At 37.0% G+C, this 16,492-nt stretch overlaps 2 protein-coding genes and 1 long non-coding RNA gene across 4 annotated transcripts; all 3 read right to left on the bottom strand.

The window, feature by feature from the left end:
- Window positions 1–1,452: 1,452 nt before the first annotated feature.
- LOC144432787 (uncharacterized) lies at window positions 1,453–5,465 on the bottom strand. Of its 2 annotated transcripts, XR_013480743.1 has the most exons (3): window positions 5,224–5,465; window positions 3,914–4,791; window positions 1,453–1,523 (listed from the first exon to the last, which is right to left on the bottom strand). XR_013480743.1 is itself a non-coding variant. In XM_078121065.1 (2 exons), the coding sequence occupies exons 1-2, from the start codon at window positions 5,261–5,263 to the stop codon at window positions 3,977–3,979; spliced, it is 855 nt and encodes a 284-aa protein (XP_077977191.1). In that variant the 5' UTR covers window positions 5,264–5,465; the 3' UTR covers window positions 2,441–3,976. The 2 variants fall into 2 exon arrangements, 1 of the variants encoding a protein (XP_077977191.1); XM_078121065.1 differs by lacking the exon at window positions 1,453–1,523 and having other exon boundaries at window positions 2,441–4,791.
- Window positions 5,466–7,379: 1,914 nt separating this feature from the next.
- Window positions 7,380–11,849, bottom strand: LOC144433466 (peptidoglycan-recognition protein SC2-like). Its single transcript, XM_078121798.1, has 4 exons — window positions 11,714–11,849; window positions 10,655–10,803; window positions 7,789–7,963; window positions 7,380–7,517 (listed from the first exon to the last, which is right to left on the bottom strand). The coding sequence occupies exons 1-4, from the start codon at window positions 11,829–11,831 to the stop codon at window positions 7,411–7,413; spliced, it is 549 nt and encodes a 182-aa protein (XP_077977924.1). The 5' UTR covers window positions 11,832–11,849; the 3' UTR covers window positions 7,380–7,410.
- Window positions 11,850–12,475: 626 nt separating this feature from the next.
- LOC144433465 (uncharacterized) lies at window positions 12,476–16,083 on the bottom strand. The gene is made up of 3 exons (XR_013480770.1): window positions 16,033–16,083; window positions 13,358–13,473; window positions 12,476–12,599 (listed from the first exon to the last, which is right to left on the bottom strand). It is a non-coding gene; the product is annotated as an uncharacterized LOC144433465 (long non-coding RNA).
- Window positions 16,084–16,492: the final 409 nt, after the last annotated feature.

Here is a 16,492-nt window from a genome sequence, read left to right as displayed (position 1 = left end):
CAGAGGAATATCTTTATTAAATGCTCTCGGAAAAGTCTTTACTACAATTCTAAAGGTGCGTTTAACCAAGTGGTTTGAAGCCACAAATATAATTTCAGATTGTCAAGCAGGCTTCAGGAAAAAACACAGTACAATTGACAACATTTTTGTTTTTTACGCTATTATCCAGAAATTCTTGAGTATAAGACGAGGAAAACTATATTGTCTCTTTATAGACTTTTCCAAGGCATTCGATAAAGTTAACCACTCACTTCTGTTGTACAAGCTAGCACCAATGGGTATTCGAGGCAAAATGTACCATATTCTACAATCTATGTATAGTGAGATCAAATCGTGTGTGAGAGCCAGCAATGATACTTCGCAATACTTTGATTGCCCAGCAGGTGTAAGGCAAGGCTGCATTCTCAGTCCCATTCTTTTTAGTTTTTATATCCAAGAACTCAATACTCAGTCGTCCGGTCAATCAGGCATACAACTATAAACACAAGACATGTACGATTTATTTGCCCTCCTTTACACAGATGATGTTATCATTTTTGCCGACTCAGTCACAAATTTACAGCATCTAATTGATATCCTTTCTACTTTCTGTACAAAGTGGCGTATGCAAGTCAACCTTGCTAAAACAAAAGCAATGGTTTTTAGAAGAGGTGGACACCTCTCCCGTTTTGAAAAGTGGTACTTTGATGGCAACGTAATTGAAACAGTGTCGTATTACAAATACCTTGGTCTTCTTTTATCTTCAAGAAATAATTGGTCGAAGGCGGTGAGTTCATTAGCTAAACAAGCCAGCAAGTCTATGACCACGTTATCTATTGCAAGAAAGAAGCTTGAATTTGTTGATCCCAATGTGCATTTTAAATTATTTGACGTAATGATTTTACCAATTTTGACATATGGGTCGGAAATATGGGGATACCAATATTACGATGCTTTGGAGAAAATTCAGAGAAGCTGGTGTAGAAAATTATTGGGGGTCCCAACCACTGCTGCGAAAGAGGCTGTAGTCGGCGAATGTGGTCGTCTGCCAATTTATTATTCCACTTTAAAGAAAGATTTGACGCAGGAATCCGCGTACTGTTTTTAACCGTATGTGGTCATCTCAGTGTAGTATTGTGAAAGCTTGCCTAAGCTAGTCATGATGACGAGGTAAATTAGATGATATAGTCTGCAGCTACGTATGTAAGCCGAAGAGGGCGTATTATAAAGCGTTGCAGGTAGTTGCCAATCAATGTATTGGTCGTCGCTCTTTCACCTTAGATACAGGCTTAATATTTATATTACTGGGTAATACGCTTCAATTAGACGTACTGGCGTGGCCTCCCTCAAACTTAACCATGGCAACTGACGATGTGAGGAGTCATGTGACATAATCAATACGATTACTCACACAGCTGTTTTCAACTTGAGTGGTCTTACATTTAACCCGAGTTTAACCTTACACACCTTCACTGGCAGCTGGGTCACTTAGGGTATAGACGAGTGACTACAACTGCAGACATCACACCGTGGACTAACATAACCTGTTACAAACAAGGAGAGTAAACCACTGAATTGGATTAATAACACTTGGCACAGCATGTTGGAACAGCAGAGGCTTGTATTACACACCATGGTTTGATAAGAACAGTTTTATGGAGAGAAATCCCACACAGTTTTGTTATTTTGTTTCAGAATCAAAGTCCACCGGTTTATTCAGCAAGCTAGCAAGTCTTATACAACATGAGATTACACAACTAAAAAAATATCACTGTGAATGATGGTATCTTTTAATTCAAAGTTATGCAGTAGTACAATATAAAGTATAGACAATCAAAACTGTCAAAAATATCATATAATACACACATAATGAAAATATGCAAGAAAGGAAAGTGAAAATATGATATATTAATTTAAGTCGACATGCATGTACTAATGTACAGTTATAATGGATTTATCATACAATTTAACACACACCATATCACTAATAACCATTGCATTATATGTATTATAATTCATAAAATCCACATAGAGTCAGTTGCCCCATTTCGACAGGAACGCAAGTGTTACATTTAAGCAATAACCCCCGCCGAAGGCAGGTAAACACGAGATTTTGGTACAATTCGCGACATATAGCACGAGCCGAATGGCGAGTGCTATATGGAGCGAATTGTACCAAATTCGAGTGTATACCCGCCTTCGGCGGGGGTTATTGCTATTATATTATATCAAAATATGTGTCTATTTCTTCTAAATGTGATTCTGTGGTTATTTATATGCCTGAAAAGGCGAATTCGCTCGTACAGAAAAAGATCGTCGGTAATAGATCGTCGGGAACGAGCATATATTTTGATGAGTGGATACGTTCACGTCGCCCATACACACACACTGCATGAACACAAACCATACACTGCATTGCATTGCATTGATAAATTACTTTATTTACATCATATAATGCTAACGAAAACGCGTTGAAAACTAGAGCAACGAAGAAAACGGGGCAAGAGGTCAAAGAAAGTAACAATTTTGTTTGGATATTTACATAAGAACAATACAATCTTGTACACTGCTAAAAATAGATGTCTCGGCGTTGAATCAGTTGAATGGAGAAAGCTCGAGGCAGTAAATCAGAGACGCGACGTTACACAGTCTACTTTAATTTAATGGTTAACAAATTGAACATTGACTGAACCTGAAAATGTACAGTTTTGAAATAATCCTGACGCACTTGACTGATGGTTAAAAGTTAATTATAAATTGGTGTTGCTTGATTCAACGAGAGCAGGACGCTGACGGCTCGTTGCATGGGAGAACTTGTACGTTATCAGCCATGGCCAGTGATGTTGAAGCCACTGATCGATCGTTGCTTTCGATCGCAAGGTCATCAGTGGAATTATTTGGACTACTGTAACCCAAACTATTGTACAGGATACCTGACATACCTTTACTCTGAGGAAGTGTTAACTTATTTGGTATAAGAACGAACACTAGCTTCTTTTTTGTGAGTACTATTCATATGCTAGTTTAGGGGCCCATTTTACCACTGCCAGCCGTGGTAAAATGGGATTTTACCACAGTTATTATCCAATCAGAATGGCCCATAGTAGCATGATATAATATAATATTTGTTTTACAGCAAAAAATGACTAAACGCAAACTCCTGTAACGGAAATACACGTTTTCGATAGATACCATGGATATGTGCATTGACAATATTACTGATAGTAATTTTCCGGTATCACTATAATACGTATTGAAAAGTTTGTTTCATTCCTATATATTTTTAAAAAAAAGATATAATGACAGTTTCCTCAGTACATCAGTATACAATAAGACTATTACATGGAATGTTTCATATATGAGTCATGATCGATGAGTCACGTCTTATTGCGAAAATGAAAAAAAAGAGAGACTCATTCCGTTTACTGAATGAATCATCATCTGATTAAGCTGAGGAGAAATATATATTTATCTGTGATTTCCAGAACACGTGAAAATGTATCATTCTATAGAAACACTGTTTCGAACAGCTACAATCATAATAACGATATTGCTTCTCTTATATTTTCTTCGCTCACACGCAAGCGAATTTTTTTTTATAATGACATAATATTTCGCCACTATCTACTGCACATGCGCTTTGATACATGAATGTCATGAGATCTTATCGATCTCAGATCGCCAACCAATTGCAATTGGTGGTCTGAGCACCTATCTAATAAAGAGTTTGGCTAGTGATTGCGATATATTAACAGCGTCGTTACTTCTGTGTCGACTTACATATATTTTGTGTTTTCAATGTGTATTGTTGTATTTGAATTATTTGTTTTTTAGTATAAAAAGACAAAGAAGGAAAGAAAGAAAGAAAGAAAGAAAGAAAGAAAGAAAGAAAGAAAGAAAGAAAGAAAAGAAATACCGCTGTAAAACTACATACCAATTTAATCAGATGACTCCGAAATACTTATTGAATGTAACTGTTCGTACAGAGAAACATTGATTAGAATTCATCTTTTTCATTTGTTGGCATCTTCTCGCTTTCTTTTGGATCATTTTTCTTTTCTTGGCCATCTTTTGTAGCTTTTTTAACTTTGTCAGTTGCTCCGTCGTTCAACAGCAGATTGATATTAGGAGTCGGCCCTTCGTTAATTTTGTTGGTCTTGTGAATAACAGCGTTACATTTTCTTAAATTCGCTGTAACCTTCCATAGCGATATTTGGATGGGGATCTTTGTCTTCAGAAAACACGGGTTCTGAAACAAGTCATCCAGGCCTTCTAAAATTTTGAGCCCTTCAATCAGACCTCCTTCGTCTAGATTTGCCGTCTTCCAGATGTCTTCCTTGTTTAGCTCTATATCGCTTTCATCCATATCTCCAGTGAGTTGGCCATCCTTGCATTCGATTATTCTGCCTACGTCTCTCAATTTAGCCCAGAGTGAGTCTAGCTCTTTAATAGTCGCCAGCAACCGTTTTTCTTCGTAATCATCTACGGCGCTGTGTATGCCAAACATCTGGTTCTTGTTGTCTCTTTTCTCAATTTCCATATCCAACAGTGATTTCTGATTGGTCGAAGCTTGGTCAAACTTACTCACTTTGCAGTTGTCATACAAGTTTTCAAACTTCTCCGCTTTGGTCTGCCAGCTGTCACGTGACTCAGTACATGTATTTAAATCTTTTTGTACCATTTTTACCTTTGCGTTCATTTGCTGTTCTTTCTCTGACTTCCGTGCTTCTTGAAGTTCCTGCTTCAGTGTTGTGATTTCGTCATCGTTGGTCTTAATTTGGAATAGCAGTAGACAAACTATCAGTGCTACCCCTGTTAATATATAAAAAAAATAAAGCATATTTTATAGTATGAAATAAAAACAATCAAATCTTGAAGTTAAATATTAACCATACATTTATATTGAGTGCTTTGTCAATTGAACTTTGAAACTGGATTTGAAATGCAAACATATGCATATGTCCACTCTCTGTCAACTGCATTCTGTTCTTTTTGCAAACATTGAGCTTATATACGTCACATAGGCAGGATATTCTGAAATCGAAAGTTGAATGTATTGTTTAAAACAATCTTAACTTTGAAAAAGGCTATATTTAAAAGCAGGGTTGAACGCAAAAGGAAATATGGACAAGCGATTATATATGCTACGATTTGTTTATAAATAAATAAATAGACAAATAGATAAATAAGTAGACAGACACTAATAAAGAAAAGAAGAGAGAATAGACAACATTATATACTCACCTAATATGGTGAAGATAGATCTAAGTTGTTCTGGTTGCATTTTGAGGTACACTCTTCTGATACTGTAGCCCTCGGTGAGTCCTATTCTTATGAACCGTCGACACGTTTAAGTTAAATAGGAACAACGCGATGCCAGGACTCTGATAAATTAGGCACTCGCACCTTCGGTGTTGTGAAACTCTCACCGAGTGTACGTTGCTGTATGAAGTATGATTCACGATGCGAGACTGAGAAATACGTGTAACTGGTACATTGCTGTGCTATATATGTTGATAACCCGGCGTGAACTAAGAGGTGTGACGTTTGAATGGCCATATTGTAATTAATCATGATGACAAAAATAGCATGGGAATTCCACGTATAACATGTCGTGTTTTGTTTGGATATGTTTAATCGTAATCGCACAGTGTGCATGCGGCATTGTTTGTCTTTTGTACAACAAAATGCAACTCTTACAAGGAGTTGGTTAGAGCCCACTACACAAACTTTAATGTTAGCCCCGTAAGATCTAGAGGAGGATTGGTAATCCTGTACATGTCAAACACTGAGTCAACATTTTGACAGCTAAAGGGTATAAGCTTGCCATGCAACCGTCTGGTGTATAGCCTCAAGACATCCAAGCGTTCCAGGTAATCATTTAATCTCGGTTCATCGACCGTTGACCCTTCCCTTCACCTTTGTCCTTGAAAATTCTTATGCATGTGCATTACACTCTCAGTGAGAAAAATACCATAATTAATTTACAGAATGTGAGAGATCATGATCATAATATGATCATACATGTTATCATATATGTCATATTATAACCGTTATGAAAAGATGAATTTTAACACTTCACACCACCCCCAGGGGAGGCCATGTGTGGCATGTGCTGTAATTATCCGATTAAAACTTGTGTACTGAATGTTTAGTTTTTAGTGTTTCAACACCCACCTTGATTGCAATCTGGTCAAAGAGGTGGCTATATTTCATTTTCCTGTGTTATTAATTCTGTGTGTCTATATTTATGAATAAACTAAACAACACAAAACTCTGACCAGTCCTATATAATTAATCCTCTCCACTGTGCCGTCGTTACGTTGTTGGTTTGATGGCCTTTAGTTACCTCTGTAAATAAGACGTTTCACGTGAAAGTTCAAGTTATTCTTTGATTTTCTTGTTTATTTCGCCTGCTATCTTTAAACTACGTCATCAGAAGGAAGTTGGCTCTAAACCCGGTTTGCAACCTCGTTATCATCATCATCATCATCATCATCATCATCATCATCATCATCATCATCATCATCATCATCATCATCATCATCATCATCATCACAACATCATCATCATCATCATCATCATCATCATCATCATCATCATCACCACTACCACCACCACCATCAACAACAACAACAACAACAACAACAACAACAACAACAACAACAACAACAATAACGACTACAGCAACAACAATAATAACAAGAGCAACAACAACATGGCCAGACGGCGTCGAGTAATGACTAGTCACGCAGCCCAAAGAAATTGGCTTTGCCAGTAAGCTAACCATTATCTTGTAGGGGGAGTTATCATGTGTAACAGACGACCGGAGCGCAATTCTATAATATTGGACTAGCTGCTCTATCAAACTAAGAGAATTTAGTAAAGCCAATGGCGGATGTTTGGAGAGTGGGGGTAATGGCCTCCCGTAAATTCGATGAAGAGCCGTGTTCGGCAATAGGTATATGTACACATACAGAAAAAGTCATTATGAAATACTTTTAAATTAGCGAGTCACGCCCTATGACGAAAACGAAAGTGAAAGCACAGTTGATAATATACACGTCACATTTCCTGATTGAATTCGGTTGAGGGCGTTCAGTAGAATTAACTCATTAGTAATCAATAAGGTCATCATGGTGAAGTATATCAAAACCACGAAAGAAACAGTTAAAATTGATTTACAATAACTACAACATAACACAAGCTTTTCAAATCATTACTTTATTACATGCTATCTTGTAGGGAAAAGATATTTTTAAAAAGAAAAAAAAAGAAAAAAGAAAAGTAAATGTAAACAATAAAAAAAAAGAATTTTGTAAACAAATATTTGTAAAAGGATATGGCCAATTTTAAGCCCATGTAGTCTGACACGTCATTAAAAACACTGCCTCCACCAAATAAACCATGTTTGTAAAATAAGAAAGGAGTTCATATATTCCGAAGAATCCCGAATAATACAGACGAAGACGTTACATCCAGGTTGAGTATATTCAACTTGTCACATATCGTATTGATTAAAGAAAGGTATAGCAGGCCTGAAATAATGAAAAGATACATTCAAATTGAGTATGTTTAATTCGTAACATTAATGCACAGCTTATTGTTATTATATTATATTGGAAACTTGAACTTCAAGGGGGAATGCCAAACAAATCTCGCCCATCTCACAGTAATAGTACAGTAGGACCCGGATGAAGATGAGCGTCAATTAATCGGGATTATACTATTTGCATCATGGACATGCATGTATACACATTATACTATATATTGACGTGCATATCAATACAAATGTACCACAAAACTTACTTGTTGCTAATAGTGTTCCCAAGTCTGTATCTCGTCGTAGAGGGCAGTGCCTGGACATTCTGTAGCTCGATCGGACGTCTTTGTGAGCGTACAGGACATAGCCCGATGACAACTTGCCTGTGTCAACTGCACACTTTAACAAGGCTTTAGCAGAGTTAATGGCTGCTTGAGTGGGCTGTGTGGTCAAAAGCACATTGGAATAATTTTAGTCAGATGGTGTCGTAACAGACTCGGAGCCAGAGTTATGTTGCCCAGGGAATATATAGAGCAGCAGAAAAGTGGCATAGTTTTTGAGATACCGCAACCGATATATACCTTCATTAGAATATGGAAATCCATTTTGGGTTTCTGGATCATATTTTAGGTTGCACATGTATATGTTTTTGTGTGTGATAGGTATTAACCAGCACACAGGAACCCCCCCCCCCCCACCATATGTGTGTCACTATTGCAACGGCCATGTTTTCAGCCAAAATCACATTTTGTCTTCCTGTAGTTCAGTAACGGAAACTTGGAGAGTAACTTAATGTTTTGTAGGACAGCTTTATCCTGGAGATAATGTGCTTAGTTTCTATATATATCAAATTCTTTTTTTTTAGAGTCTAACAAATAAGGAAATATATGACGACAGACGTGGAGACTGATAAAAAGAAAGTTACAACACTTTTTGTAACATGATGCAGGAAGACTAAGACCATCATTTGTTCGGATAACATACAGGTACTATGTGTTGGGTTTTTGTATTACTTTAGCGATTTAATATGTTTAGGTTGAATATTTATATATTCTGTGTGTGACAGGTATCAGCCGTCACAAAATTATGTATATCAACGTCGTCGGACAGTATTTTCGAAAAATACGCGAAATGTAGATTTTTTTGTAAACTGACGTACATCACCGATTTTGCACTGAGCAAGAACCACTCTTCAAAGAAAATATGAGTATCACCATGGCAACGGCAATGTTTTGAGCCAAAATCTCATTTCGTTTGCCTGTAGTTCAGCAATGGAAACCTGGAGAGTCACATACTGTTTTTCAGGCTTATATGGTTTCTTACTAATCCACTGTGTCCTCTGTGACAAAAACCACTAAGTAAAACTAAGTTTTGCAACACCCTAAAATTTCAGCTCAAAGGTGATGGAATGTCGTAGTCTATTTAATTTTGTATTAGGGCAAAAAAAGAGAGAGAATTGTTTCTGATCAGCGCGCGCATCACTTAAATACCCTCGTGTCGGTCTTTTTTGTGTGTGTTTGTCCAGCCCATGCAGTCTGCAGATCCGGGGGAGAAACACAAAAATAACCCTCCCTACTTCAGTGAAGAAAACGGCATAGCCAATCATGAAGAACACAAATGAGAACTGCCCCACATATAGACTGTCGACAGTCGTTCGTGCCTTTTTTGCTACGTTTCATCTAAAACAAAATCGTCGTCTCGCTCCGTAGCACTGATCATGAATACTAAACGTACGCGTACTGATACAGCGGGAACAGCGAGTGCCGAAGTTGTTCTCAGTAGTTATGCGGTTATAGTAGTAATGATCCGGATCGGAGCGAGGCGACGACTTTAGTTTTTGATAAAACGTAGCAAAAAAGGCGCGAACAACTGTCGACAGTCTACCACATACACACTTGCTCTAAAGTACTAAATAAAAAACCCAGAAACTGCCATAAATAGTAGATTGAGCGTGACAGGTTTGTTGAGAATAAAAAAATTCGCGTCGTCGCATCATTTTAGACAATCTGTCCTGACCAGAATTGAAACAATTCTCTTTTTGGGGCCCTAATTTTAAAGTTTATCATCATGCATTTCATCATTCCCTAGACTTAAGCAAAGAGTACTAGTTTACTGTATGACAACAATTATTTTTGCTGCTTGTAGTTACAAATCAAACTCTAGGCAATTGTTTGGTTTGTCATGCGGTGCCCAAGGAACAAGGATGTGAGAAATTGCTAAATTCTCAATGGTTGTTATAGTACCACACTTATTACCAACAAAATCATGTACACATTCGATGTAAACAAATTGAAACTTGAGTACGAAAACCAACACCGACACATAGTGTTTTGGATCGATCAATGTTCGTCCGAGTCCTCCTCCATAAAATGTGTTTTAACTTTCTTTGCATTAGTCTCTGTCAACATACATTTCCTTTTTTGTTAGACTCTAACAAAGAGATTGAGACATGGAAACCGTACATTATTTTCAGGATAAAATTGTCCTGCAAAACATTAAGTGACTCTCCAGGTTTTCCATTGCTGGACTACAGGAAGACAAAAATGTGATTTTGGCTAAAAACATGACCGTTGCCATGGTAACAAGCATATTTTGGGGGAAGAATGGATCAGTAATGGATAGTGTAAGACAAAGGGTGATTTAGAAGGTGTGAATTGGGTTAAACTTTGTAGTTCATGCTTAATGCGATCATCAGACAATGCGATCATCAGTTGTCTGATGATCGCATTGAGCATGAAACTCAGAGTAACAACGAAACACCTCAAGTTCCAACCAACTTAAATTGATTATATATATATATATATATATATATATATATATATATATATATATATATATATATATATATATATATATATTCCTGGCCCTGCTGCAGCACTAATAGACCTAAGCTGTGTTGGGCCAAAAGTACATTTGAATTATTTTATGGGTCATATGTCATAGTAATTATTCACCTATCCAAAAAGGGAAATAATTTTGGATATAAAGAACTCGATTGCCAATAAAAATGTGGACAGACTAGATGTTATGTCAAATCTTGTGTTTATCAACTCTTACCATTTCCTCTGATAAAAATACGTTTTTGAGGGATGTTAAAAAGTGAACGACTGACGAATATTCATGGATTCTGACCTTTGATGACACAAAATCTCCGATGAACGCAATGCCGTAAGATTTGGAATTGTAGCCCGGTGAGTGAGCCCCCTGGCTGTTCCAGCCACGTCCAGCGTACACTTTTCCATCTCCCCCTATCAACCAGTTATAGCCGATGTCGACCCAGTCTATTTGTGATGCCATAGTACCATTCATGCATGTCAATGAAATAAAGAAGTAGATATACATGTACTGGTTATTTGTAAAGTAACTTAAAATACGTCGTCTCCTTTCTTCCCTTTGCCGATGGGAGTTTATTTTCCTCCTTTTCTGTCTGTCTGTCTGTCTGTCTGTCTGTCTGTCTGTCTGTCTGTCTGTCTGTCTGTCTGTCTGTCGGCTGTCTGTCTGTCTGTCCGTCCGTTCGTCCGTCCGTCTGTCTGTCCGTCCGTCGGCTCGCCCCCGCCCGTCTGTTTTTATGTCTGTCTGTCTGTCTGTCTTTCTGTCTGTCTTTCTGTCTGTCTGTCTGTCTGTCTGTCTGTCTGTCTGTCTGTCTGTCTGTCTCTGTCTGTCTGTCTGTCTGTCTGTCTGTCTGTCTGTCTGTCTGTGTGTCTGTTTACTAAAAGTATGAATTAGTTAGAAAAAAAAATGTTGGCAAATTGCCTATGAGCCAAGGTACAATATTTCGTCTAATTTGTATACTCACGTTGATGTTTACCGTTTTAGAGTTAACTGTTATATAACTTTGACAAAAATTGTAAATGTCTCTAATACCCAAATGCACACTAAATATATAGCATTCTTTACCAACTGAGTAATGCGATTTGAAAATATTCCCATAAGCTGATTTGTCACAGTGCCAGGGGTGTCATAATACATGCAGGTTAGACTTTGGGTATCCAAATAAAGTTATTATGTAAATAGACATAACATTATGCGAAACTACGACCCACTACGTCCTCCCTAACCCAATGCCAGAAGTTTAATAATTCACATGTAATTTACTTAGAATTCTAAACATGAGCTATCATAATACAGATCAGAGACGAAGAAAGACCATCAAGATATCGACAAAATATGTAAATGTAGGATAATATTTACCGTTGTTATCCATGTGCCAGTTCTGTATACCTCGTAATATACTAGAACAAGACGATACAGTTGAGCATGATCCAGTATCGGTGTGGTGAATAATAACATAGCTTATATCGTCACTCATGTAGCTTGTAGAAGTGGACCGGGCTCCCCATTCAAAACGAGTGACAACGGTGTAGGAATCACAACCTATACATATACAAAGTATTCGTCAGCTCATGTGTCATGATTTCTCTGGATTAACTTTTTTTAATGCCATATATAAAAGTATTTAAGTATTTTCCGCACCTGCAAACATTGTTTAGATTGAGAGAGAGAGAGAGAGAGAGAGAGAGAGAGAGAGAGAGAGAGAGAGAGAGAGAGAGAGAGAGAGAGAGAGGGGGAGGAGTCTCAGGTTTCGATGTTGCTATAAATTGTTGAGAAGTGCTTGGTTATATAGAGGGCCGGATAAATGAGCAATAAATAAAATGTGTACATATATCCTTTGCAACCAATTGTCAAGAGCTAATTTAGCTTCTATTGAAACGTTGCACAAAATGCAAGTTTTAAAGTTAGTCAATTTGACGACAGACAACTTGGACTTCTCTAGTTAATTGTTGACATTAAATGTAATAATGTTGGGGTATTATCTGTATTTTTCGCAATAGAAACAAGGAAAAGATTTACTACCACCGTGATGAAACTATGTACACATTAATAATTATTATATTTCCTATGATAGTTATCTAAAAGTATATTCCTTCTTACCACCACGATTGGATGAACCAACATTTGACGTTCTTCGAGAAGAACGTCTGCCACTTCCCGCCGAGCATGCCTCGCACCATCCAATTAGGGTAATCAATACCAGGGTTCGTAGTACAAAACTTGACATTTTCAGCTACTTGTAAATCTGTGTGCAGCATATAATATTTACTCATAGCAACTTTCAGAATAGCCTGTTTTTACTGTGATGTTGTGTTACATCGGTAGCTGTACGTCGTTTGATCCTCATAGCCCTCAACTTGTTTCCGAGGGCTACAAGGTACATCTATCGATGTAACAGGTTACTTTCAGAACTTTCGGGGTGATGAATACACAATAATTAGAAATAAGATATATTTGATAAACACCATTTGTTTGGTTCAATTCAATATGATGCGAGTATTGCTGATTTTACTGCCACACATGAATGGCGGAATTCAGTATGATCAAGTCCATGAAAGAGTGATTCAGCTTGAAAGTCCGCAAAAACAGGCTTAATCGTCAAGATAATTTTACACCACCCGATTAATTTTTGGGACGTTATGTCACAGATATCCCCGTTGATACCATTGCTATATAAAACGATCTTAAGCTAACAGATTGTGTTTTGACGTATACATTTACAACACTTCCCTGTCTGTAAAGTACGGCGTGTCGTGTAACGCTATCACTCAGTGGTTTAGAAGCTTGATAGGGCTCAACAACAACAACAACAACAAATATCTTAATACAGTCCAGTCACTCCTACATTTAACAGTTATACACTTCATGTACATGTATACGTGCTACCTGACTTGTTTTGTGCACACTACCCCCCCCCCAAAAAAAAAAAAATATATACACATAACAATACACTAATTAATTACATGCAAGTATGACTTACAGACAGGTTTTCAAATTCCATACCTGTGTCCAGTGCTATTGTCAAGTTCTCAAACGGATTGCCTCAGAAGTTCACTCTTTCTGCATGGAATCGAGTGGTTCATGAAGTCCAGCGATGGCGAGTGCAAACTGGGGGGAAACTGATCAACCACGTAGTTATTAAGAATAGATTCGATGTTTACGTGCACAATCGACCCTGAATCAAAAAGCGGATGTTGATACCGACCAAACTTCCCGCTACACAGCAGATAACGAATTTCAATACCTGTCTTCAAATTTAACTTCCTTATAAATATGTAAATTCTCTATTTAAAGAACGGATCATAATCTACGCTGTAAGAGAAGTTTTGATTTTGATTTTTATCTAGTACTTAATCAACCAATATAATTCTACGTACAGAACAGAAGGTCATTCATTACACACGGAAATTTACATCGCATATATAATTAGTGTACGTATAATTCTGTACGTTAGCTATTAAAGTTAGTATTGTTGCATTCATATTGCACGTCGGATGCGTACTTGACTAATTACACTAGACCCTCGCTAACTCGCGGGTGTCCGGGTCCATCAAGAAACCCGCGACTTGTACTTGACAATGATTCAAGTGAACAATGTGCAAACAGAACATGTACACTGTTGGTGACAGTTTTGTGTGTAAATTTACTATATATCAATAACTGAAAAGTAAGTTGTAATAAAGAAAAAAAGTCAATCATATTTATACCACACACAATTCACAAAGACATAGAAAAAGCCTCACTATTTATATGCAAAATACACACGGTTGACGTTGCTAACAGCAACCACAGTCATTCTTTCTGTAGTATCTTGCTGAGGAGTTAGTTTTACAATTGCATTTATTTCATTTTTGTATTCTCTTTTATGTTTTTAAAAGTGAGCTGCCAATTTTCCCTAGAGGATATTAAGGGGGGGGGGGGGATCCTGATAATTCTGACATTCCAGTCACTGAACTGGATAATTAAAGTCGCAGGATGATACCCCTAGAGTCCATCAAAGCCTTCCTTTCGTTTATACAAAGCTCATGTTGCGGCGAAGACCACCAGCTGTAACTGTTTCGAGCAAATATGGTAGGTGAACATCTTTAAAGCCAAACAACAATCGATTTTAGATAATTTGTCACAGACATCTGACTTTATGGAAAACAACAGATCAGCACTAGACAGGAATATCATGATAATAACAATAATACTTTTTATTTGGTTGTCGTATATATGAACTTAAGAAATTTCCAATTTCATTTGAAGTGTCCCGAATCTCCAAAACCAGGCTTAGTATAGCAATTCAAATATTAATTACATTTGCAGATGACCCAATAAATTAATTTGCATATTTCTGGAGAACAAGTTCTGAAATTTATATGTTGTCGTCGACGTCGTCGTCTTCATCATCATCATCATCATCATCATCATCATCATCATCATCATCATCATCATCATCATCATCATCATCATCGTCGTCGTCGTCGTCGTCATCATCATCGTCGTCGTGGTCATCGTCATCGTCGTCGTCGTCGTCGTCGTCGTCGTCGTCGTCGTTGTTGTTGTTGTTGTTGTTGTCACTCATTAGTGCGTTCAGAATAACTACCTACTAGTATTTTAGCTTTGTATCTGTGAAATACGTAGAGAATCCATTTTGTACGTATCCAAGAGACAACTATTTAATGAACTGTGCTAACAATGGCTAGTTTGAATCCATCGAAGGTACGCATCGACATTCACGTTATTCCAGAATATTTCAACCAAGCTTGTATGCTAAGCCTATAAACTCAGCCAGAATATCCCTCGCAAACAAACTTTTCAAACTATCAGAAAATGCCAACATTTTGTCAGTTAAGATCAATTAAAAACTCTGGGGTCACCGCCGGGACAAAACTTTGAAATACAGGTCAAGGTCAAAATGATATAAAAAATTAGTCATTTTCGCCGAATCCAATATGGCCGACGAATATTGTGTTACATTCATGGGAAATTAAACTATTGACGATTTCCTTGAATGCAAGACAGGGAAACCCCATACTTCATTGTATTATTTACAAATGACCATGTGAAATGAACTTTAACTTCAAGGTCTATTCTGCTTTACAGAACCATTATTGTTTCGTTTATACAACACAGTGTATTATAATATGATATCTTCTGCTCTTGCTAATTGCACCGACAGCATAAACTTTAATGTAAGGAGAAGCTGGAACTGGTGAGTGACCTAAATGAGCATTCATCCGTTCATATTGTCTAGACTGTATTATCATGGTATTTTTTGGAATTTCCCCAACGTCCATTTCCTGGAAATATCATTAATCGTCTTTCGATTTAAACGTTTCATTTTGATTAAATTATAAATCGAAATTGACAAACCGTAAGAGTCACTTATCAGTAAAAGCCAAGGAACTGCTACAAAGAATTTATTTTTTAAAACTGTCTTCATGACTTGCTGAATTTTAAAATCATGTGATATTTATATATGGTTTTACCTGTTCAGGTAAACGTATTGTCGCCTTGTAAGGGTGACCTGACCTACCTGTATATTATGTTAAAATGTGTAGCTCAAGCTCAAGCATTGTGCAATAGGATTATTTAAATTTGGTGGCAGTGTTGCGTTACATTGTTGATGAATTACAAGTTTCAAATGGACTTCATGGGATTATCTAGCAATATTTCAACCTGGAAATACTCACGTCTGCCAACTGTACATGTGTGCCCCTCAGCCTGAAGTACAGAGGTACAGGTATATTTAGCGCATGCGCAAAATCACCGTGACGTAGGTGTTGTAAAATTTACATGACTTGTTTGTGAGGTTATTGAAATACTAGTAGTCCACTTGCGGGGGTCAATCGAGGTATTCATTAATGTTTACCAAAGAATGACCTACACATTGTTTGTGCTTTTGATATGACTAGGGTATATTATTATATTATTTAATTGCCGTCAGTCATTGAGTACAAATGAACTCGTGTAATACACACCAGGAAATTTAATATAAAGACATTGAACGCCTATTCCAAAAAATACACTTAAACTTTACTTGTAGCTATTTTGTTTAAAAGAGGAAAAATGGTAAGATCTATTTTATTTCATTTGTTTGATATTATTTTTTATATTGTTTTGATTGACTGATTGATTGATTGATTATTGATT

Source organism: Glandiceps talaboti, chromosome 3, assembly GCF_964340395.1.
Source record: "Glandiceps talaboti chromosome 3, keGlaTala1.1, whole genome shotgun sequence".
NCBI lineage: Eukaryota > Metazoa > Hemichordata > Enteropneusta > Spengelidae > Glandiceps > Glandiceps talaboti.
This window is presented reverse-complemented; position numbering and strand designations above follow the sequence as displayed.